The 23,774-nt window shown below is 43.8% G+C and overlaps 1 protein-coding gene across 1 annotated transcript; it reads left to right on the forward strand.

Moving 5' to 3' along the window:
• The first annotated feature begins 3,311 nt into the window (after positions 1 to 3,311).
• Positions 3,312 to 23,009, forward strand: LGI2 (leucine rich repeat LGI family member 2). Its single transcript, XM_057405616.1, has 8 exons — positions 3,312 to 3,496; positions 3,585 to 3,656; positions 5,924 to 5,995; positions 9,409 to 9,480; positions 10,034 to 10,105; positions 11,211 to 11,380; positions 16,517 to 16,681; positions 19,053 to 23,009. Exons 1-8 carry the CDS (start codon positions 3,312 to 3,314, stop codon positions 19,868 to 19,870), a joined length of 1,626 nt encoding a protein of 541 aa, XP_057261599.1. The 3' UTR covers positions 19,871 to 23,009.
• Positions 23,010 to 23,774: the final 765 nt, after the last annotated feature.

The following is a 23,774-nucleotide window of genomic DNA, read 5'->3' on the forward strand; positions in this document are numbered from 1 at the left end:
TCAAAGAAGAAAGAGGATTTCGTTTTTATGCAGGGCTATTGCATAAATCATATGCATATCGTGTGGATACCATAGACATCACTTTTTAAGACAAGCAGATTTTTAATGTTCTTCTAAGGAAATTTACATGTGTGTATGTATATGCACATTTATCTTTCTACCCAGCTCCCCCCCCTCCCCCGGTTTCTGCCATGTGAATGCTCCAAAGCAATCATTCATTTTTAATTTCATCAAGACAGGGCCGTCTGCTGTGTCCTGCTGGCACTCCAGGCTGTCCTCAGCCTCCAACAAAGCCCTCAATCTCCACACTGGCTCCCTCCCGCACAGTATCCCAGCCCTGATGCACCTGCAATTCTTCCACCTTATTTTCCTCTGACTTGCAAGGAAGGCTCCTTGGCACCTCCAAGACCCCCAGAAAGGGTCTGTGCCTGGCAGCCCCCCACTGAGTGAAGCAGGGCCGCTGCAAGTGAAGCTGCACAAAACACCCCACGTGGGAAGAGCAGAAGAAAATCCAAAATCCTCCTTCCTCTTCCCAGTGAGGGGAAGATGATTGCCAAATAAATTGCTTTTAAATCAGTTGATTCAGAAAACACCTTGTATGCAAAATTAATTGTGAGCAGTGACAGCAGCTTTCCTGTTTGAAGTGTCCTGGGATTTTTAGAGGTTGCCATGAAACAGCTTAGCATGAGTGAAAGTGGTGGAATTGGGGTCCTAAACTCTTTGGGGTGAAATAGGTGTGTATCTTTTAGAGAAGGTGCTTTCCACACCAATACAGCATTTGCCATATTTGCCATATTTTGGTTTAAAACCTTGTAGTGATGCCAAACCCTGAAACCCTGTTTTCTGGCAGTGTGTTGAGTGCCTCTTGGAAAGGGTGGCTACATCAAAGGCTTCCCAAAGCGGCATCCCTTGATGGCCACAGCAGCTGTACTTTATGGAGAAATGTCTTGTCTGGTTCAAAGGAACATCACAACTTTGCTGCTGCTTTGGGAAGTTACTGTTGTGCCTTTATTTCATAGAATCATAGAATATCTCAAGTTGGAAGGCACACAAGGATCACTGAGTCCAACTCTCTGCTCCTTGCAGGACCACCTAAAACTAAACTACATGACTATGATCATTGTCCAGATGCACCTGAAACTCTGACAGTCCTGGTGCAATGACCCTGAGGAGGCCCTGAGGAGCCTGTTCAAGTGACTGACCATCCCCTCAGTGAAGAACCTTTTCCAATGGCCAGGCTGAACTTCCCCTGACACAGCTTCATTCCATTTCTTCCTGTCCTATCGCTGGTCACCAGTGAGTGGAGATCAGCACCTCCCCCTCCACTGACCCTCTTGAGGAAGCTGTAGACTGCAATGAGGCAACCCCTTGGCCTTCTCTTCTCCAAGCTGAACAAACCAAGTAACCTCAGCCTTTTGGCTGCCAGGGCACACTGCTGACTCTTATTCAACTTGCCACCAACCCAAACCCCCAGATCTCTTTCTGAGGGGCTGCTCTCCAGCCTCTCATCCCTTATTTTCTATGTCTAACCAGGATTACCCTGTCCCAGTTGGAGAATCCAGCACTTGCTCTTGTTAACTTTCATACAGTTGGTAATTGCTCAACTCTAGCCTATCCAGATCTCTCTGTAAAGCCTCTCTATCCTCGAGGGACTCCACAGTCCTTCCTAGTCCAGTATTACCTGCAAACTTACTTAAGGTACATATGACTCATATGTCCAGGTCACTTATAAAAACATTAAAGAGCATTGGCCCTAAACTGAACTCTGGGGAACCCCACTGGTGACTGGCTGCCAGACTGATGTAACTCCATATACTATAACCCTTTGAGGCAATTACTCACTCAACATATTATGGACTTCTGTAGCTGTGTGCAGGACATTTTGTCCAGCAGGATTCCATGAAAGACAGCATCAAAAGCTTTTGATTTCTGGTAGTGTTCTTGTATTTATTTCTGGGGGGCTTAACAGTGACCCCAGGATAAAGCACCCATGACTCAGTTGGAAAGGAATCACAGGAAAACCCAACAGGGCTCACAAATCACAACAATTTCTGTCTGCTTACCAAGGAAATAAGCACCCTAAGACTATTGTGGTTGTTGAATTAAGATGCTGTAATAGCTCCTGCAAAGAGGTGTACTACATGAATCATTAAAATCACTGAAAAGATAAAACCAAGGAAAGAAAACTGGGGATAACACTGACCTCAAATAATTTCTCTGTCTTGTTTCCACCTAATGAAATGACAAAAGGATTGTCCTGATAACTCAGGTGTTGCTCACACATTCTGATTTTCTGCCTGCTGGAGGGATTATGTATGGGTGGAGGTGATGAGACCCGGGTCAGCTCAGCACACAGAAAAGGAGTCTCACTGCTGTTTTCAACAACCTGGGGGAGGCTGTCCTGGAGCAATGCAGTCAATGGTGAGAAGCAGCAAACACAAGCTGAGCAGCAGAAATTGCCACAAAATCCTTGCAACTGGCCCATGTGGACCAAGGGAAGAGGCTCGGATACTAAGGACAGAGTTAAAAGAGTGATTATTTCATTCATGTACATGAGGCATCCCAGTCAAATTGGGGCACCAGAATGTGGTTTCAGAACACACAGCTCTGATACCTTTCAAGCATTCAGATACATCATGATTTGATCACTCACTACTTAACACACAAATTACTACTGCAAAGCAGCTATAATTCTACAGTGTTATCATCCATCTGCTTCTTTCTTGACTAGACATCCCTGGAGTTGGTCTTGCTACAGTTAGAATCATGCAATCAACCAGGTTGGAAAAGGCCTTTAAAATCACAAAGTCCATTACCTCAGGACTGCCAAGTCCACGACTAAGCCGTATCATTGAGGGCCTCATCCACACAGTTTCTGAACACTTCCAGGGACAGTGATTCCACCAGTGCCCTGGGCAGCCTGTTCCAATGCCTGAGCACCCTTTTGGTGAAGATTTTTTTCCTAATACCCAATCTAAACCTCCCCTGGCGCAGCTTGAGGCCGTTACCTCTTGTCCTATTGCTTGTTACTTGGGGGAAGAGACTGACCCTCACCTCACTACACCCTCCAACCTGGCCTTGAGCGCGCAACCAGCAGCAAGGGCTGGGGGACAGCGACGTCCTCTGCCTCCCGGCGGGGCAGCAGCACGCATCCACCTCGCCTGGAGGCAGCGGGCGACGCGATCCCCCGCCTCGCACCGCCCCTCGCACCGCCCGGCCCGGCCCGGGACCCCCCTTTCCCCGCCCGCCCCGGGGCGGTGCCGCGCTGATGTCAGGGCGCGGGAGGCGGTGGCGGTGCCGGTGGTGCGGGCATGGCGGTGTCGCTGCGGCTGCTGCCGCTCTGCGCGATGCTGCTGCTGCCGCTGCCGCTGCCCCTGCCCGGGGCTCCGCGCAGGCCGCCGCGCTGCGGGCCGCCCTGCAGCTGCTGGCGAGAGTCGGCGCTGTGCGTCGGGGCAGCGGGGGCCCCCCGCGGGCTGCCCGCCGGCCTGGGGTCCTTGTGAGTGCGGGGCAAGGAGCGGGGAGAGAGGTGAGGCGGTGTTGGATGCGGGGCGGTCCCGCTTCATAGGTGGTTTCTCTCCTGACAGGAGCCTGGTAAACGGGACGTTCGCCGAAGTCAAGGACAGGATGTTTTCCCACCTGCCCTCCCTGCAGCTGCTGTAAGTATGGCACTGGAAAGGGCAGCGGCCAGCTAGCACTTTGTCTGCGCCTCCTAAACTGAGTTACGGGTGCCCTTGTAGGAACGGGGGGGAAACAGGGACGTTCCCAGCTTGTGCAGCATCCCGTGATGTAGCTGCTGCTTCATAACAGAGGGATGCATTTTCCGTTCATAAACCACTTCATAAAATGTGTGCTTAGTTGCTGAAGGAGGACAAAATGTTTTATGATACCCTGAGTTCCCTGTTATATAAACCCTCCCACGCCACCAGCTTTAATAAGTTTATAGTGCTGAGTTTTCATGTGGTGCCTCACTGGCTCACTTTGTGCCCAGGAGTCTCACATTGGCTCTGGGACGTTGCAGGAGCTACGGGGGTAAGCAGAGGCTGCTGGGACACTCCTTGGAGGAAAGCAAGCCTTTGTGCAAAGCCTCCATGCATGAAGTGCTGGTGGTGTCTGCAGCATGACTCTGAGCTTCGGTGTCCAACTTGGAGGCTTGCCCCTCCAATGGATGCCTTCTGACCTGGTGGGCCTCTGTCCCGGGGGCCAGCAGTCCAGCTCTGGCACTCTGCAGCGCTCCCTCCTTCCTGACCTTGGGCACCTCGCATGGTCATGCCCGTTGCAGTTAGGTGTGTGCCTGCAGCTCGGGCAGCTTACCCAAACTTGCCTTAATTTAGCTGTCCTGGAAGGCAGTAGTGGAAAGGCACAGAGACACAGAGTGCGGTACAATCCCCTTGGGAGCCTGGGTGCCTGTTTCTCTGATAGTTGCTTCATCTGAGCCCTGCGTAGACTGGTTCAGCCTGCCTGTGATGCCCGATACCAGGCAGACCCTCTATACCTCCCACATCAAGGACCGGCTTCCTCCCTAAGGCACACTGCAAAGAAAATTGAAGCAGAAAGATGCGAGGCACCCAGGCTAAGCTCTCACCACAGGGCTAGGTGTTAAAATTGGTCTGAGCAAGAGGTAGTCCCTGAAGGCCTCTGCTAGTGTTACGGTCTGTCTTTGGGCACCCCTCCTCGTTTGACTCAAAGGCCTGTCTCACTATCTGGAGGAGCAGCATCCTATCGAGAAAACTGGGGAGAAGTGGGTGGAGCAAGGAATGCAGGCTTGCACCTTCTTTAGCATGACACCAGTCCCAAACCCAAATGCCTGTGGGCCTTGGGGCCCAGCACAGAGCCCCAGGAAGAGGGTAGAGGGACTTTGCCCACTGGGGAATGGGGGCAACCAGCTGACCTATGCCAGCTGGGAAGGGGTGAACCCAAGGTGGGCTGAGAGAAACCATGGGTGGAAAACTCAAGATGAGGAGAATCTGGCTTGTTTTAGGTAGCGGTACTGGGAAGAGGGAGGAAGAGCACATGAAGGTTATTCCTATTCCTTAGCTGTAGCAGATACTCAGGAGGAGACATTGGGCTGTGTGGGGTGGTGGGCAGAGGTTGAGAAAATCAGAAGTTGCCATTGTCACTTTATGGGGTAGATCAGGCATGGGAGCCAGAAGGGTTTGGCACCACCACCTTGAGCCCTGACAGATTTTGTTGGTGCAATTTGTGACTTTCCTTCAAGCATGAGAAAAAAGAATGATTAAATGGCACAAGAGATGAGATACATGCATAATTGATCACTTGGGTACTTCCTGTGTCCTCTGTGGCAGTAGCCATGGTAAAAGAGTAACGTAAGGATTTATTTTTAATGGCAGCCTGCATCTTTGTCAGATTTCTTTAGGATAATTTAGCAAGTATTTGTCTAGCATTAGCATAATAACCAAGGATCACAGGGAAAGTTTGCATTTCATGTTCATTAGTCTTCTAAATTAATTTTAGTAAAATGCCTAAAACCAGACAAAAAGAGGATTAATAAGTTTCTCTAATAAAGTGATTAATGTAGACATATTCACTTGGAAAATTCATAGATTTTCCAAAAATGACTTCTTTTGAGTAGTGTTTGATTTTTAGACCAAATAAGAAGTTTTGCTATTTCCTGTCCTTTTCAGGGGATCAGATTGTTGAGGGTCAGGTTGCATTTAACCGTGTGGATGGCACAGTGAGCATTTTTCCTGGGGAGCAGTGGACATTAACTAGCATCACATTATGCCTTTGGTTTGTTTTTTCCTTTTAATAGGCCATTCCACAGAGGTTTATATCTGCTACACTGGTGGGGCAATATGGGCTTGAGTCAGTAAGATTAGTTTGGTCATGGGCAATAAACACAACAGGCATAATCCAGCGTGTCAAGTTTTAATGTGCTTTCCTAACGCCTGCTCTCCATTTTCAGCTTGCTAAACTCCAATTCCTTCACTGTTATACGAGATGACGCCTTTGCTGGTCTCTTCCATCTAGAATACCTGTGAGTCTGGTATTTTATGTCTTCCCCTGTCCTTTATAAATCAAGATGTTTTGATAAGTTGCCAAGATTCCTGCTGTGGAGCCTTATTCTTTAGTGTGATTCCCAGGAGCAGGGGGGATGAAGGATTTATGTTCTGCTCCGTGCAAGTGTTCTTTACAGTGGCTCACTCTTTCTCAGAGGTTGCAAGTGGATTTTTAAAGTAAGCCGCGAATGCAAGGTGGCAATCACAGTACACTGAAAGGCATTGGCTTAGCTTTCCAGAACAGTGCCATGGCTGTTGAGGGGCTTTGAACCTTAGGAAAGAGGTGGGAAAGCCTCTCCTGGCTTGCTGGCAGCCTGAAGAGGAGTCGCAGGGTATCTGTGTACTGCCCAGAGCAGCCCTGATTGCCTGGCTCATTCTCCCAACTTTCTTTTCCAACTTCACCTTTTTTCTGCTATCCCATTTAATGCCAGTGGCATTTATCTTTATGTTATAAATAATTATAAATATATGAATATATAAATATATATTTCATATAATATACATTGTTGCAATTATTTATTATTTATATTCATTTAACTCTCCTGTACTTTGTTCACGTACTTGATTTTTACAGTATCCTCATTTCCCAATTTTTATTTTTTTTTTTTAGGTCACCCTTTTTAATTTTTAAAAAAGTATTATCCCTGGTACCAGGTTGTCCTCACTTCATACTCCAAAGGACTGCCATTTCTCTGTGTTACCGGACACGAGCTGGTATGTTTGAAACTTGGAATATGATCTGAAAGAAATTCCTCTTTCCACCCACCTTTTCATGCTGAAAGGTAGCTGTGGAAAGCATTTCTGTATTTTTCCAGAGGAAGACCAATGCTCATAAAATTGAGTACAGACAAATAGGTGTTAAAGTGGGATGTATTCAAGTTTACTAGTCTGATACATGTGAAGCAGCCAACACTGGAATTTGCAGACCAAGAAATAGAGGATAATGGTAAATGGTATACTCTAAAATCCATGATTCGGTTATTTTAGAGGATTTTTCAGAAACAGTGAACTCCCTAATCATTCTCTTTTCCGTGTGTCTACAGGGAAAAAAGTAATTTTCAATATGTTTGTAAAAAGGAAGAAAACCATTTTAGTGTCATTTCATGAATTACTTGCTTTCAAGTGCTGATGAGCTTGTCCCAGCAGCATACTTGGCTGTCCTGGTTGCATTGGTGAGTGCAGAGAGACCCCAGTCTGAAAGAAGAAAGTCCTGCCCCTCCTCAGTTGGTCAAAGGGGCAATCTCTTTCCCTGGTTGTCATCTGCAAGCCAGGGAACAGCATGAAGACTGCTAAAGCCATACAGTTTGAGTTTCCTTTAGCAGCAGCTGAACAAGTGGCCTCAGTTAATGGCTGTGGTCACCCTCCCTGCCAAGTCCACAGAGTGCTTCCTATTCCCAGCAAATCACACCTCCACCTTTTGGGAATCGGGTGTGAGTGGCCTTTCTCTGGGCTTTTGTGGCCATGGAGCCAGTAACAGCATTACAGCTTCTGTAACTCGTGTCTCTCAGTTACCGGTGATCAGACCTTACAGAGAATAAGAAAACCTCTCTGACAAACAAGAATAACAAGTTTCTTTATGTACAAAGCTAAGTCTCCAAACAAAGAGCTGCTGGGGAGTGTCTGCAGCAGATACTTATATATATATATATATGTATATAGATAGTATACCTCCAGCTGTGTCCTGCTGAGCTTGCAGCACTGACAATGGCATTCAGTGCACCTTTAAACTACCTGGCTCCATGTACAGTCTGGATAAGACAGGTATAATAAAGATGGTAGTTTTGCTGGTGAACAGAGTGGCATTCCCAGGGTAGCATCCCTTTGAGGCCAGGTTTGGTGACTCAGGAATCCATCAAATTACAGAGTCCCAGCCTAAATTTGCATGATCTTGCTGCAGTGTGTGCAGTGAAGCCGTGTTTATTTGCACAGACTGGTGAGTTGGCACTGTGCAGGGATGCCAGGTGCTGATGAGAGTATCAGGAGGCAGTTTGGCTCTCTGCTTTGTGATTTGAATTCATGTCCCCAGGCAGCCTTGGAACAGTTGAACCTCTTCTGACACCTGTGTACATACAACACTTTCTTATCTGCACCTTTTGCATGCAGTCAGGGTCCCAGTCACTTCATGAAGGATTTTGGCTACATCTAAACAGCAGAACCAAGAGCACATGGCATCTCCCACATAGAATCATAGAATAATTAGGGTTGGAAAGGGCCTTAAGATCATCAAGTTCCAACCCCCTTGCCATGGGCAGGGACACCTCACGCTACATCGTATCACCCAAGGCTTCGTCCAGCCTGGTCTTGAAGACTTCCAGGGATGGAGCATTCACAACCTCCCTGGGCAACCTATTCCAGTGCCTCACCACCTTGACTTTCTTTTGAAGAGACCTTGGCTCATAGCATTTTTCCTCTATTTCTCTGGAAGGCAAACAAGGATGTATAGAAGAAGTGAGACATTTATATCTCGTGAAACCTTTTATAAAGTCAGCATGCAGTTATCTTCATCCAGGTACTGCTGTACCATGCAATATCTTGATGGCCACCTGGCTGCAATTGCTTTGCAGGGCTGATGATGTATTTAGGGATGTGTCCTTGTCCTGGGTTCAGCAGTATGTGACTGCTACTGCTGAACCCAGGACAGTCCTCAAGTGCTCAGGGGTCAAAATGCTCAAATATCAACGCTTTCCTTAAATGCTGACATGCAGTCAGGAGGAGCAGCATGCTCCTGGAATCGATACGTGCCTGTGATTATTCCCCCAGTGCATGGGGCCGTGGCTTGTGTGCAGGTGATCACCCTGCAGAGGTGGTGTCCTGGCTGGAGGGAGCTGCAGCAGGAACAAGACACTGGTCTTGCCATTTACCCAGGCTTTGTATGTGTACGGTTCATGTCACGGCTCTGTGGGTGCCGAGGTGGGACAGTGCGTGCAGCCACAGGAGCTGCCCATCAGAGTGTCTGTCTTCAGCCCAGGCAGCCCTGGCACTTCTGTGCTGCCATGTGGTGTTACAGTGCAGGTGATTTGTGAGAGGAATGTAGGACCTCAGCTTTCAAAGGCCACCTCAGAAACCTCTCCTACACAGGTCTTTTGCCTCACACAACACACCCTGAGAGGATTAACTAACAGAGGAGTAATGTTTTTTGCTATGTCTGTTTTGTTCCTCTTCTGCTGGATGTTTGTGTCACATGCTGCTGTCCCTTTTGCTGCCTGGTACTTTCGTCGTTCCTTGCAGTCCACCGAAGGAAGTGGTAAAGGGAAAACGAGCTCCACAGAGACTTCCCCACCTTTAAGTCTGAAGGGGCTGCCACTGCTGAATTTGGAGGCCATATCTTAAAGCACTGGTGATGCTAATAATAAAGTCTTTTAAAAGACTTTTTTTTGGTTTGTTTTCCTAGATTCATTGAAGGAAATAAAATTGAAACCATTTCAAGAAACGCTTTTCGTGGCCTTCGAGACCTGACTCACCTGTAAGTTATTCACACTAGATAGAGTAATTTCTGCTTGAACAAAACTCTTTAGGGGGAACCACTGTTTTTTCTGCTACAGAGAAAACCTCTCTTCCCCTCCATGCATCAGCTTCCTCCTGCTGTCAGCAGCATGCCTCCCTCAAGTTAAAAACTGGCCTTAAAAGAACTCCTGCTGGGGCAGCCCTGTGGCCTGTTGGGCTGCCTGTGCACACTCACAGCTTGTGCTGAGATGCAGCTGCTGCCCGCGGATGCTGAACCGTTACCACCTTTGCACTGTGTATTAGTGATTATCGGTCCTGGTTCTTCAGCATGCTCAGTGATTGGTCTGTGTGTTGCATTTGCACCTGAGCAATAAAAAAGTTCTGCGTATTTTACTTTTACATGATCAAGCAATCTTCATTCTTGAGTAAGAATAATTAATATGTGCCTGTTCCTTATAACTATTAACAATGTCAGTGGCTGGACAGTTCTAACAACTGTAGGTGAGCTCAGACTTAATGAATCAGCCAGACAACAGAAGGCAGTGGTACTAAGCTCTAACTTTCTTTCCTAGTTCTTTGGCCAATAACCATCTCAAAGCTCTGCCGAGGGATGTCTTCAGTGATTTAGATTCTTTAATTGAACTGTAAGTAATGAGAATCTTTCTACCGTCTGCCTAAATCTGTCATGCTGTTACTCTTGAGTTTTACATTCTGGGTTTATGTGGTGCTGTACCTGATATCTGCACACGAAAGAAGTGTGCCTTTTATTGTGCTAGCTTTCCTAATTTTAAAATTATTTACTTGCTAGACTCCTCTAAAATAACTGCTGTTTCTCAAATCACTCTAGTTTCTCATGCTGATGTACATAGCTTGCATTACTGTACTTCTTTTTGATGTTTCATATAAATTGTTTTTTAGGGAAAGGGACACAACAAACTTTAAAACTACAATTTCTCTGAACATTTTTCCCTGTTATTGTGCATGCATCCCCTGAGATTATATTAGTGAAAGACATTAATTTAAAAAAGCCACCTTTTTTCTTATTTTTATGTAGTTGTGCCACATTGTTGACTTACTATCAGTGTTGTCTTGTATAATTGAGCTGATAGTCAGCTTCCCCTATTTTTGGCCTAGCCCTCCCAGACAGCAAAGTATAATTGTAAACAACAAAAATTGCCAGGAGATCGAAGAACAAGTACAGTGCTGAAATTGCACATACATTAGTAGGGGAAGGTTAAATTGACCAGACATCAGCAGCGACTCAGAAAATACAAGCCTTACATCTGTATTTTAATGTAACACAGAAATGGTGCCAGCAAGGCCACTCTGTCAACCAGCAGTACTGGAGTAGTTTAGTGAAGGAATGGGATTTATCAGTGTCAGCAGTAGATGGAGGGAAGGAGGCTTGCAGCAGACAACCAGGCTGTCAGGATTTATTACATTACAGTCCTAATCCTATGAAAATTTATTAATGTGAGTGACTTTACACAGGAATCACACATTACTATGATTATATGTGAGCATATTTCCTAGATAGAAACAGTCTTTCCAAGGACAACACTTAGTGAAGGAGAGTTCATAGTAAGAGAGTCCAAATAAAACTGAAGCAACTTTCCTGTTCTCAGTTCAGAAACAATTCAAGGCTGCTCAGGTATTTTTAAATTCAGCATGTCAAGGTGATAACAGTTCTGTAGTATTCGTATTGCTATCAACCTTTTCAAATATGTTTATTTCTGTGTGTTTTTTTAGAGATTTAAGGGGAAATAAATTTGAGTGTGACTGCAAAGCCAAGTGGTTGTTTTTGTGGTTAAAGATGACAAATTCCACTGTTTCTGATGTCCTGTGTATTGGTCCAGCAGAATATCAGGATAAGAAGTTAAATGATGTGACAAGTTTTGATTATGAATGCACCACTACAGGTATTCAGAATGTATATTTCTAAGCACACTACAAATGGTTAAATATCAGAAGTTTAGACTATACCTTTTTGCTTCTGTGAGCGTGACCTGGGGGGAGGAAAGGGTTACATACAAAGCACTACCAAGTACAAGAACAAGCATAAAATGGGAAAATTACATTTTGAAGTCAAAGTAAGTACTGAGCTTTTATTTGGATTAAATGATAATGGAAGAAGAGCTCTGACTATTCGTATTCCAAGACTTGATTATGACTCCCTTTGCGTCTTTTCATCACAGAATGCTTTCTGTTATCTGGAATAAGGCCATATAGTTATGGCATATGAGCTTCCCAAAATCTCTGTATTTCACAGAAAGCAATGAAAAGAGGTTTAAATAATGTGGCTATATCTGTTATCTTTATTCAATAGGCCACGATTTAATAGCATCAAAAGTGGTGGCAATACTGCCAGCTGTTCTTCATGGAACTCCATTAAGTTGTGGGAAATGTCCAATAATATTCTCACTACTGTCTTGTTTAGGATCTTGATTTTTATTTTAGGTAATGTAAAGCATGCTAAAGGAAGTGAAGAGAAACTTGCATGTGGTTATGCTCATGTTTTATAACTGAACAGCCACAGTTACCTATCTTTAAATGTAGTCACATCATATAACTGAATATATCAGCTGTGAGTATTGTTTTTCATCTTTCATGTATATGATGTCAGCACTCTGCCTTTTTTCTGTACAGTAATACCAGAGGCATTCAAGTTCTCATGTCATCAAGTCATCGCTATTAAAAGACAATAGGAAAGTTGATTACTAGTAATGTAAAACGAAGTTTCATGACAGGGAATGGTAATCCAAGGGCAATATGTAAGGGAAAAGAGAATTAACTCAAAATTCAGCAATACATCAGAATAGTAGCAGGTGTAAAGCACGGTAATCTGCTACATAAAGGATGTCAAAACCAGGAGAGCAGTGTAGCTTCGAATGGTACCTAAGTTACGTTCCTGTGTCTGCCAAGTCACTGAGATGCCAAAGTACAAAGTAAGCACCGCTTTATTTCACTGCAGTCTGGTTTAAGCAATTGCACAGCACTAATGGTGCAGATGAGCAAGCCTTATCTACCTAGTCCTCACACCTGTACTGACCTACCTGCCCTCTGTCATCTCTTTGTACCTAGGACCCTAACTATGAGGTTGCAACAGGCAAAATTCACCCTTAATGTTAGTTCCTTGGTCTGCTGTAGGTGAAATTACTCGAAGCATGAATGTAATTTCACATGCTGTAGTTTGCTGGGGAGCTAAGACGTTAACGTGGTGCAAGGATTGCCCAGCTGAGTATTTGTTCAGATGCCATCAGAGGAATGCTCTTGCAGCACAGCATGTAGCTGTAATACACTTCAGATAGCAGAGGGCATCTTCAGACCAGTCATTCTCTGCGAAGGCTGTGTGCTAAACCCCTCTGGCCTGGGGGCAGGCAGCAGTAGGCTTTGCAGAGCTCCAATGCAGAGCGAAGGTGAAGAGTGTGGAAGACATGGATCTCTGGCATCCTTACAAAGTGCCAAGAGGTACATGCAGGAATTACCTGTAAAAGACAAAACAGGTCAGTAGAGCAGAAATGCAGATCTTCAGGAATGTGTCATGTTTAAGCCACCATCATGTCCCCTGCACTGAACTGGAAGTTACCTTGCTCAGGCTATAACCCTCTGGTGTCCTTGGTGGTCTGCGGTATCAGGCCATAGCTGCTTTTTCCTTCTCTGCCTTTGCTTTCCCCAGATCCAAAGGGATCATAAATATGTCTGTATTCATTCCTTGTGGACTGATTAGTCACAGGCTCAGGCTTGTACCATATTCTGTGTGTAGTCTCCTTTCCCAGTCGATGATGAGCAGTGCTCTGCAAACCTCTTTCATTCATGTTAGTCTTCAGTATTGTATTTCCCTCCTTTGCCAGATGTGATGAGACTTTCCATTATTTCTGGTCTCTGGTACCCTGTGTGGAGCATGACTGGTTGTAGGATATGGTAACAAAGCCATCTGCTTGGTAAAACATGCATCTCATTGGCTTCATTGGTTCATTGCATCCACTGAACTGGTACAGTGGTAACAGGAGGAGAAATGGAAAGAGGGGCTGCCAATTAAAAAAACAAATCAAAACAAGACAAAGAACAAAATGCTCCTATTGCTTCTTCACAGAGAAAGCAATTCACAGTGTTGGTGATCTGCCCTTGTAATTCTTTTTGTGATAGCATCCCTCTTTCCCATGTCTCGTGGCTTACATCACAGAAGCAGGTCAAGCTGTTTCATTTCGTTTCTTGTTGTTGTCCCATAGCAGTGTGCAAGGGGGCTGTGCTGTGGCTATAAGCACAGTGGGGGACATGTAACTTATGTTCAGGAGGCTGGGAAGTGGGCCTCACGCTCCCACAGTCACTGAGAACAGGTTGTGTGCATGCCTGGGACCTGCTTTGCCCAGGCCTACAGGCAGAGATCATCTCACTGAGCTCTGAAAGCTTGGTTTCCCCTTTCTTTAGCCAGCTGGGATTGTCTTCTCTCTTTCCCCACAGGCTGGGAGGAAGGTAGTTTGCAAATTAAGAGTTACCTGCTCTGTACTCACTCCTGTGTGTGAGATCACCTGTGCTGCTGTGGTGGGAGATGGGAATGGATGGCTAATGCTCCCTGACAGCACACCCAGGTCCTGGTAGAAGTCTCTGCTGTGGGGAACAAAGGATGTGAGGAGAGGGGGACCAAGTCACAGGGTGCAGTTTAGGAGCTGCTGCCCAAACAGATCATTGCTCCCCTTTCTCTTTAGCATCCTCCAGCATTCTCTGGGCACCCCACCTCTGCTCTGCCAGCATCAGCACTCCTGTGTGCTGGGATCAGACAGAGCGGTGGAAGGGAAATCAGTCCAGCAACAAGAGAGCTGGGTCTCTCATCCATGATGGCTAATGCCAGTTCAGCAGCAGGAGCAGACACAGAGTTGGTGGCTGGAGGATGGGGGGACACACCACCCCAGCTCCCAGCCAGCAGAAAGCAGTGTTAAAACCATGACAGGGGGAGTAAAATCATGCATCAGGGTTAGAAAGAGAGGGCAGCAGACTGGGCAGCCAGCAGCACAGGGGAAGCGAAGGCTGCATCCTCTTCCCTCTCCTGTGCAGGCTGATCTAGCTTCAAAGAGAGCAATGTTGGGACACCCCCTCCATGCACACACACCATATTTACTGTACAAGCTCTTTCTAGAATTAAAGCAAGGTATGTGGACCTGCCTGTAAAACTAAGTCAAGCCTCCAAGATGTGAATTGCTGGCAATCCTGATGTGGCAGCATCTCTTTACTGTGTAACCTTGTACATTAGAGTCTCGTATTTCCAGCTGGTGCCAAAACCAACATTTATTGCTTTTTACTGATTATGACTGATTTTGTTAGCCATTTTTACTCATCCAGTGATATAAAGAGCCAAATGACAGGTGCAAGTAAAAATAGCTATGTTAACACTGAATCATTTCTAAATGAGCAGTGGGTATCAACACACAGACTGGTTTGTTTTCATTCACAGGGTCCCTCAGAGTGTTTCACAACTGTTCAGATTTCAAGAGATGTCTTTTTCAGGATTAGGGGTTTGGGTTTTTGTTTTGTTTTGTTTTGTTTTGGCTTGGTTTTTTTTTTCAAGATTTAAAAAATATTTTGATTCTGAGTGACTGTATCTGCTATTGTTCCATCCTTAGCTGCCTTCCTTGATTTATCAGTTACTTTTACTTTCTGCATACTTCAGTGTCAGCTTTCTCCAGTTCTTTTATTTTTCCCAGTGAGTATGAAGACAACTTTCTTGTTTTCCTACCAGCATTTATGAATCAAGCCCAAACTCTATTTATGATAGTCCCTCGAAGAATGGAGTCTGTCATTTCTTTCGCAGCTGTAGAATCTGCTCTGTTTGTTTAATGGCAGTCATCTGTCTTTATTCTCCAGAAGTGTAACTCCTCAAGGGCAAGGCTTTCAAGCATGCAGAGACAGAGGGTTCTTCATTCAAAAGCAATTATTTCATAATGCAACAAAATGAGGGACTCGAGTGAGGACTTAATTACCATTTCACCAAAATCGCTGGATGCTCAGGCCCTTCCAGCATAGGACTGCATGGTGAAAACATGTAACAAACGGAGCTTGAAACAGCGGTGTGTCGCTCTGCAGAGAAACGCCATCGTAGTGGAAGATGCATTTCCTTTTCTACATATCTGTATCCATACATCACTTCTGCCATGTGCTAGACCCAAGTGCTGGCTTTTCTTTGTCAACTCTGTTATACCGCTTTCTTTTTCTGATAATAATGACCTTCCCCAGCTGTCAGGCCAAAGATCAGACCCAAGTCTCCTCACTTTGCCCCAGACTGGCTCTGTGCTGACTGCTGACTTAGCCCTGGGTGAAGTTTATAGTTAAATCTACAAATGCACTTAAATTTTCAGAAAAAAATCTTGAGTTACACTCTTAGTCTTTACAAGTTACTCCAACTCCTCAGTCTTAGTGTCTAGAGTAAGTCTGCTACTGGGTAGTAATTTGCAGGTTAGTTGTATTTTATGCCTAAACTACTTTAAAATGCCCCATAAAACGTTATGTTAACTGAGTTTTTGATTACTCTATTTTGTCTATGGTTTAGCCATAATGGGGTTATCCCCAGGCAAACTTCAGATACCATTTCACTTTCTGCCTGGTTTAACATAACACAAATTCCTAGTGATTAAATTTACATGACTTAAGAAGTTATTGGACTTCAGCTGGAAGTTGCTGTCTCTTAGCTTGACAGTGATTCTAGCAAGGTGATTTCACTTGACGGGAAAGCACCTTCCAGCTGTGGGGAAAGAGACTTCTCTCTCAATACCCTAATTTCATTAATACCAGCCAGCTTAGATGGAAAATCTGATTTCTGCCACTATTTACCTATTTGATCTCCTTTGCAACTGTATTTTCAGAGAGGACAGTTTATGATACCTAAAGCAGGAGACACTTTCCCCTGTTGCTGCATGCCTCATGTGAGCACTGGAACTTCCATGCTAGTGTTACACAAAATCCAGACTGTTTTGCTGATTTTTCAGTGTAAATCGTTATAATCAGTGACCGCTTTGTGTTTCCAGTAAAGATGTATTCTAACTTTTGAAAATGTATGTTTCTAGATTTTGTTGTTCACCAGATTTTGCCCTACCAGTCAGTTTCAGTGGATACATTCAACTCAAAGAATGATGTGTTCGTAGCCATTGCACAGCCCAGCATGGAGAACTGCATGGTGCTGGAGTGGGATCACATTGAAATGAATTTCAGGAGTTATGACAACATCACAGGTATATGAACATCTGGATTCCCATTGTTAATGAACTGTTGGCATTTCACAAGGACAAGATTCATACATGGGACCAGTTGATGGTTTTTGTTCCGAATCTGTGTTGAATTTGGCAGATCAAAGCATGTAATGTTTGGACATCAGTGACCTCATGGAGTAGTGCATCTTGTTAATACATGCACGCTTAACTTCGCTGTGGCACACAAACTAGGCATTTTTTGTCTGATCTTGTAAATGGTTCTGAAGGCACAAACACTTGCTGTGAATGTCACACTGTGGCCCAGCTTAGCACTCACTGCCTGAATCACACTGCGGGTTACAGTGCAAGCTGAGGGAGCCCTTGCTCTTGCTAAAGTGCCTACAAAGTAGAATATAAAAATAGTCTACTGCATGTAGAAGGAAATAGCTCTGAAGGATGCTTTTAGGATGGGCTGGCCAGGAAAGCATGTTTTACAGCTGAAGATGACGCAGAAATACTTAAACTGTGTTTTTACCTAGAGAGATGTGCTGTAAAGCTTTCATGTTTACTTTCCATTTACAAACATGCTGAATTAGCATCGTGGCCAGATTACTCTTCAAACAAAAAGTGCATGTGGATGCTGGGTGATTTTCTAATGCTAACAACCGTTCTGTCCCTAACCAATACTCATGATGCTCAGTCACACCATGACAGCAGGAACAGAGTCTTTAGAGCTGTTACACACTGCCCGATTTCCCAGCTACTTCAGGCTATTGGTTCTGGAGACTCAGGAGCTAAATTTCCCTGTGAACTCTCCTTCCCACATGTTCCTTGTTATGTGTAATTATTTTTTACCTTGCATTTTGGGAAACAAAGAGTGAGCTGCATCCCCATCTGGTCTACAAAGGCAGCAAGCACCTACCTCCTCAGGTCAGCTGTGTGTCACTAGTGAAAGTTTACAAGATGCTACCCCTCCTTCAGGAAATATTGGAAATTAAAATTTTGCCTTTTTTATGTTTCATTATGTTTGGTAGATTAGGAGGAAATATGTACCAGTGAATGAAAGCTGAGAAGTTGATGGCCCAGAGAGAGCTAACAGAGCTCTAGGAAAGCTCTGGAAATGAAATAGATTTTGGTCATTTCCAAGTTGTCTCCCAGTCACCTTTCTGTGAATAATGGGATTAGGAGACACTTCTGCTGGGTACCTGTGTCCTAGCTCCACACCCAGTGTGAATGCCCAGACTTGTTTCTTGAACACCCATTCTGTTCCTAGAAGGTCTGAGCTTGAGCTCTGGACTATGAAATGCAAGTGAGACTTTTGCCAGGGAACATGAACATGTAAAGAGCCTCTTGCAGGGCCTAAAGAGTGTTTTGTAGAGCTCAAGAGCCAGATATGTTCTGTAAATGTATGCTTGGCATTCGGATATCTGAATTTAGCCTTTTACGACATGGGCTTATAGAGTTCAGCTAGTTGTCAAGGTTGCCTTCATAGTCAACATGCAGATTATAGGTGTTGCTGTCCTCTGCAAAAGGGGACATATACAGGCCAGGTGAAATATCCTCAAGAGTGCTTTTTGATTAAGTTAGACCAAAAAGAGCCTTGATGATCAGCTCAGCCATTCAAGTCTATGCTGCAGATACCTTACAGTATTTGAGATGGATCCCACTTCTCCTACACTGGGCAGGTGGTAGATCATCCCAGGCTGCCTGTGTTTGTTACTTTTTTGGTGTGGTTGTTGTACAGTGACTTGACATTCTCAAGATAGACCATAACCTGATCTGATCTAATCTGGCAATCACAATATTCCTAAATATTTCTAGTTTAACATAACCTCAGGAATAGTTAATAGAAACAACAGAGTCAGATTTATCTTTTTTCATCCCGCTGTCAGGTGATATATCCATGAGATGCATCAATATTTCTATTTGCAGTAGAAAAAAGCTGACTTTGGCCCTCTTAGAGCAAGAAAATTAGACTATATTTCATTCTTCTGGTTAAGCTGGAAAGATAGACATTCCAAGAATAAGAGAATTTCAGATTCCTGCTGAGTCATGAGATAACTCTTGTTATTTTGGAATAACAAAATTCAGGCTTAGTAATTGTTTTGAATATTAGGGTGCATGTGTTTGAACAGAGAAATAAAGGGTATTCTGGGTAAAAATAAGCATTTTAGGGTACATAATACTTGCACACCTTGAGGGCTGTGAAATTTTCAATATTTGAAGTCACCTTTCCAGTTCCTAGGGAGAAAAAAAGCATGAAAAGAAGCTCTGGTGGCATGTAGCAGAAGAGAAAATTATCAGATGGTGCAGATATAAAAAGGCAGAGGGGTGATGTGGTAATCTCTCTGTGGTTTAAAGGGTGCTTTGTACTGTGCTAATGTATGTGCTTTCTTTTTTCTTTGGGCAATAGGTCAGTCCATAGTGGGATGTAAAGCCATTCTTGTTGGTGACCAAGTGTTTGTGGTGGTGGCACAGCTCTTTGGTGGCTCACACATTTACAAGTATGATGAAAGCTGGACAAAGTTCGTCAAATTCCAGGATATTGAAGTATCTCGCATTTCCAAGCCCAATGATATAGAGCTTTTTGAGATAGATAGTGAAATGTTTTTTGTCATAGCAGATAGCTCTAAAGCGGGTTTGTCAACAGTGTACAAGTGGAATAACAAAGGATTTTACTCATACCAGTCCCTTCACGAGTGGTTCAGGGACACTGATGCTGAGTTTCTCGATATAGATGGGAAATCACATCTAATCCTCTCTAGCCGTTCTCAGGTTCCCATTATACTCCAGTGGAACAAAGCTTCCAAAAAGTTTGTTCCACACAGTGAAATCCCCAACATGGAAGATGTCTTGGCTGTGAAGAGTTTCAGGATGCAGGATAATCTGTACATCACACTCACGAGATTCATTGGTGACTCCAGAGTTATGAAATGGAATAGCAAGCAGTTTGTGGAGATACAGGCTCTTCCATCCCGAGGAGCCATGACGCTGCAGCCTTTCTCCTTCAAGAACAATTACTACCTAGCTTTGGGAAGTGACTATACCTTCTCCCAGATTTACCAGTGGGATGGTGAAAAGAAGATTTTCAGATTATTTAAGGAAATCTATGTGCAAGCACCACGGTCTTTCACAGCTGTGTCAACGGATCGAAGAGATTTTTTCTTTGCCTCTAGTTTTAAAGGAAACACTCAAATATTTGAACACATCATCATTGACTTGAGTTTATGAAAAGCTGCTGGAGTGAATTTCATGTGCAATGACATTTATACACAGACAAAACAACAGAGACATTTCCAAAACCAGGGTGCACCTATGGAGTGTGATGACATTTTCTGAACTTTTCAAACTTGCGTATTAATCAGGGATTGCATTTACTTGGTTACTGCATGACATGTTCGTTTTATCCTTTTTCAAAGACATTTTGCAATCTGCAGTCATTCAGAGGAGAGTGCAGTGCATCAGGATTAATGTTGACATCTAAGACGATGGTCTCCATCTTACCCAGAAAACTACGTTGAACTGAACATCTCATAAGGAAAATGAAGACTGACCCATACAAAGCATAGAAATTATCTTGACTCTTAAACAAGCATGTTAGTAATGATTTTAAGACTAGAGCCAGTTCTTCATGATTGCTGATGAATTGCAGAATCAAACAGTAACGTTCCAGAGCAGACTTTATTTTGGTTTCTTGAAGCCTATCTTCAAAATCTGTTTTTGTGGTTATAGTAAGTCTAAGACGTCATTTTAAATCATTGAAGGTTAAAGGCAAGTCAAAATCTATTGCCATTTTTCTTCCATTATTCACTATTTCAGCAACAAATGTATAATAAGTAGCTCAGCCCACAGTAACTGGGTAGCTAGGAAAGGAACAGTTTGTCACTTCTGGACTGTAAAGTCTTAACATAGATAGAAAACAACAGGTCTGCATGGTGCCATGAATGAATGAACTACAAATTCCATCCACTTTCTGTTTTAATGGGTATTCCAGAAATCTATGTCATTTTGCCCTAATTCATGCTTTTTCTGATGATCCCTCTAGATTCTGGGGTGTTTTAACAAGTATGTTGTGTTTTCCCAGTCTAGAAAGCGCAGCTGAAGCTTAGCCTGAAGCGTGCATCTACATTCATGCACTCCATGCTGTAGCTCGTCTGCATGCAGTGAGATGATTTACTCTCCAGTGCTCCCCCAGAACAACTCACAAGCAATATATTGAGGTTTGGGTTATCACAAGCTGTATTGGGGGAATCCTCCTGGCTGAGGTCTAGATATGACTTCAGTATTGCTGAGTCTTTTGAAACCAAGGCAGCAGGAACTGTTTCAGGCTAGAGCTATCCTTGCCTCCAAGAAAGACTTTCCTCTTGGTGACTCCAGGCTTTTTCCAGGTTGCCAACCCACTGAAAGTTAAACTGGAGAATTTAAACACACTGTGCCCTATTGGTGTTTTGGGTGGATACAGACTAAGGCATTCAGTCATCCTAAACAGGGCAGTCTTGGCACATCCTCTGTCAGGATAACAGCAAGTGACTGTTTTCCTTGAAGGGCTCTCTACCATTCTTACCCAGCAAAACTGTGTATCAGAGCCCTTGTTTGTTCACTTACACAGTGTGTTTCTTTGAGTTTTCATACCACTTAGCATACTAGGTTGTTTTACTATGTCTTGCTGCTGAATTGCTGCCTTGGATAAATAGGGAGGCTTTGCATAAAGCAGGCAGAGCAAAAGAAACTGTCCTTTATTCCTTCATACTCACGGCTATCTCTGTGCTGAGTGAGGTTTACTTTTTCTCCTTGGACATGTGAAACATGGCTTATTATTACAAATAGAGATGTTCTTATAGGATGTCCAATGTCCAACATGCCTTCCCCAACTTTTGCCTCATTCCTATGAAATAAAATTATTACTTGTCTGTCAGACCCAACTCATTTTATTCTGTTTTTAAATGATATCTTTGGGTTTTCCCTATAGAGATGCTCATCCTGGTTTTATTTTTTATTACGTTGGCAATTTAGCCTATCCAGCCATCTGAAGTACTGAGCACTGGCCTCCGAATCCCAATGTGGTTTCAGCCCTGGTGGTTCAGTCAGACCAGTAAATGCAAACTAAGCCTCTGCAGTAGGTTTTAGCAATACCTCTCCTAGGATTAAGCTAACAAATCCGACAAAACAGGGATGATTCATATGTTTGCCAGTGAATGAGATTTCTTACCCTGTTCCCAGTTTACTTTTTGAAGTGGGTATGCCTGGCAAGCGGTGTTTCTTCAACCTGTGTCGCGGAAGAATTTGTTACTGCTTTTCTGTTGAGCATGCATGTTTGAGTAAGAGTCAGATGTTCTGATGAGGAGGAGCATTTCTCAGCATGCCAGCACTTTCTTTTACGGCTCGCTGTGGGTAGCATTCCCTCAGCAAGGGGCATCAGGCAGAGCTAAAAAGCTAGTTTAGAGAAACTGGATCCTGGCCATTTTTACTTGAAAGGAAGCAAGAGGATGGTGGAAAAAGGCTTGTGTATCAAATACCAATACCAGGAGATTGTACTGTTTCAAGAGCCAAGGGGATTTTGAGACTTGGCTATAGACTTGAATTAAATTAAAATGGTCTCTGCAGAGACAGGCTTAATAAAGAGGATAGAGTGATCCGTAGGAGTCCAGCTCATTCACATGGGACCAGAAAAAGTAAGTGAGGGAAATTAATTCTGTGGGAGGCTGCCACTTCTGCTGAGTAGCTGAGTTGGTTGGCCAGAAGGGCCAGCTCAGCATCCCTCCTGGCTTCAGGAGGAACTTGGAGTCAGGCACTGTCCCTCCTGTTCTGCTGAGTTAGTACAGGAGGTCAGAGCAGCCAAGAGGGAGGGTAAAAAGCGCCAGCTGATGTAGAAAAGGTTATGGTATGCTTCACAGGATTAAACAAAGGCAGGGGCTCAGAAAACATGTTCTGTGCTTCCTGCTCTCAAGGAAAGGTGCAGGATGCAACCATAACAACAGAAATCACTAAGCATCAAGAATACTGCCTTTCCAAATGCAACAATGGTTTTGTCTCCATGCCCTATATTCTATAATAGAAATTGGTTTGAATAGTAAATTAACTATGCATATACATAATTTATTGAAACTGTTAGACCATAAGGACAGTGAGAAAGGATAAAAGAACATGCCACCTGGTAATTTTTAAGGTATTCTAAAATACATGCAACTATGTAAAGAACAGTAGTTTATATAAGCATAGATTTAATACAATGTGATAGCTACAGTGGGAGCTTTTTAAGGCTGTATATACATTGAGCTTTTTTTAGTAAAGAAGAGCTGATGCAGTCAATGCTACTGACATGTGTATGCACTCTTTCAATATATGAATAAAATGTAGTTAATGAGACTAATAGTGGTGTGCTGTGAGTGTTAAAATACCCATGCGGTGAAGATCCACACTTCCAGAGGGTTGGACAAGGTGGGTGAGTGGGTCCTTGTCTATTTACGATTGGTTTTGGCTTTTGAAAACGTGGATGAAGCTCTGCTAAGCTTAGTTAAATTGTTTCTGTGTCTGAGGTAGATCGGACCTCCAAGGGTTGCCGTTCCCTGGCTTTCCCCTTCACTCTTTCCTTGCACCCCATCTAGTGTTAGCAGGTATGTAATGCAGCTATTACTGCGATTTTCGGTTCGTGTTAAACTCGGTTGTTTCTCGCCGCAAATCCAAGAGATCTTAACTTTCAAAATAAATTTCAAAAGATACTTAAGACGCTCCAGTGGGTTTCTTACACGCAGAGTTGGTTAGGAACCAAGCCCTAAAATCAGTTCCTAGATTTTCAGATCTTTGCAGTGGGATCTCTTAAGATTTGTTAAATTTTACTGAATCATTGGCATTTACTCTGAAATTGCAAAAATAAACATCAACAGTGAATACATGTTATTTAAAGCAACCCTTAAGCGTTATCCGTTGATCCTGCTAGTCACTAGCACAGGGAATAATTCTTTTTGCTTCCTCTTCTTTCTTCAGAAATAGCATAAATCTCTGTAACTAATTGTAAGCTTGTGCAATCAAAGACATGTCTGACATACCATAATGGGATGCAGTTGCTCAGGGATCATTGCTTTCCTTTTAGGTATTCCACCTTTTTATGAGTCAGCAGGCCTTGTGGTGTGGTTCA

The sequence above is a fragment of the Pezoporus wallicus genome, unplaced genomic scaffold, assembly GCF_028554395.1.
Source record: "Pezoporus wallicus isolate ANWC-B61680 ecotype Strahan unplaced genomic scaffold, APGP_CSIRO_Pwel_v1 contig_642, whole genome shotgun sequence".
Taxonomy (NCBI): domain Eukaryota; kingdom Metazoa; phylum Chordata; class Aves; order Psittaciformes; family Psittacidae; genus Pezoporus; species Pezoporus wallicus.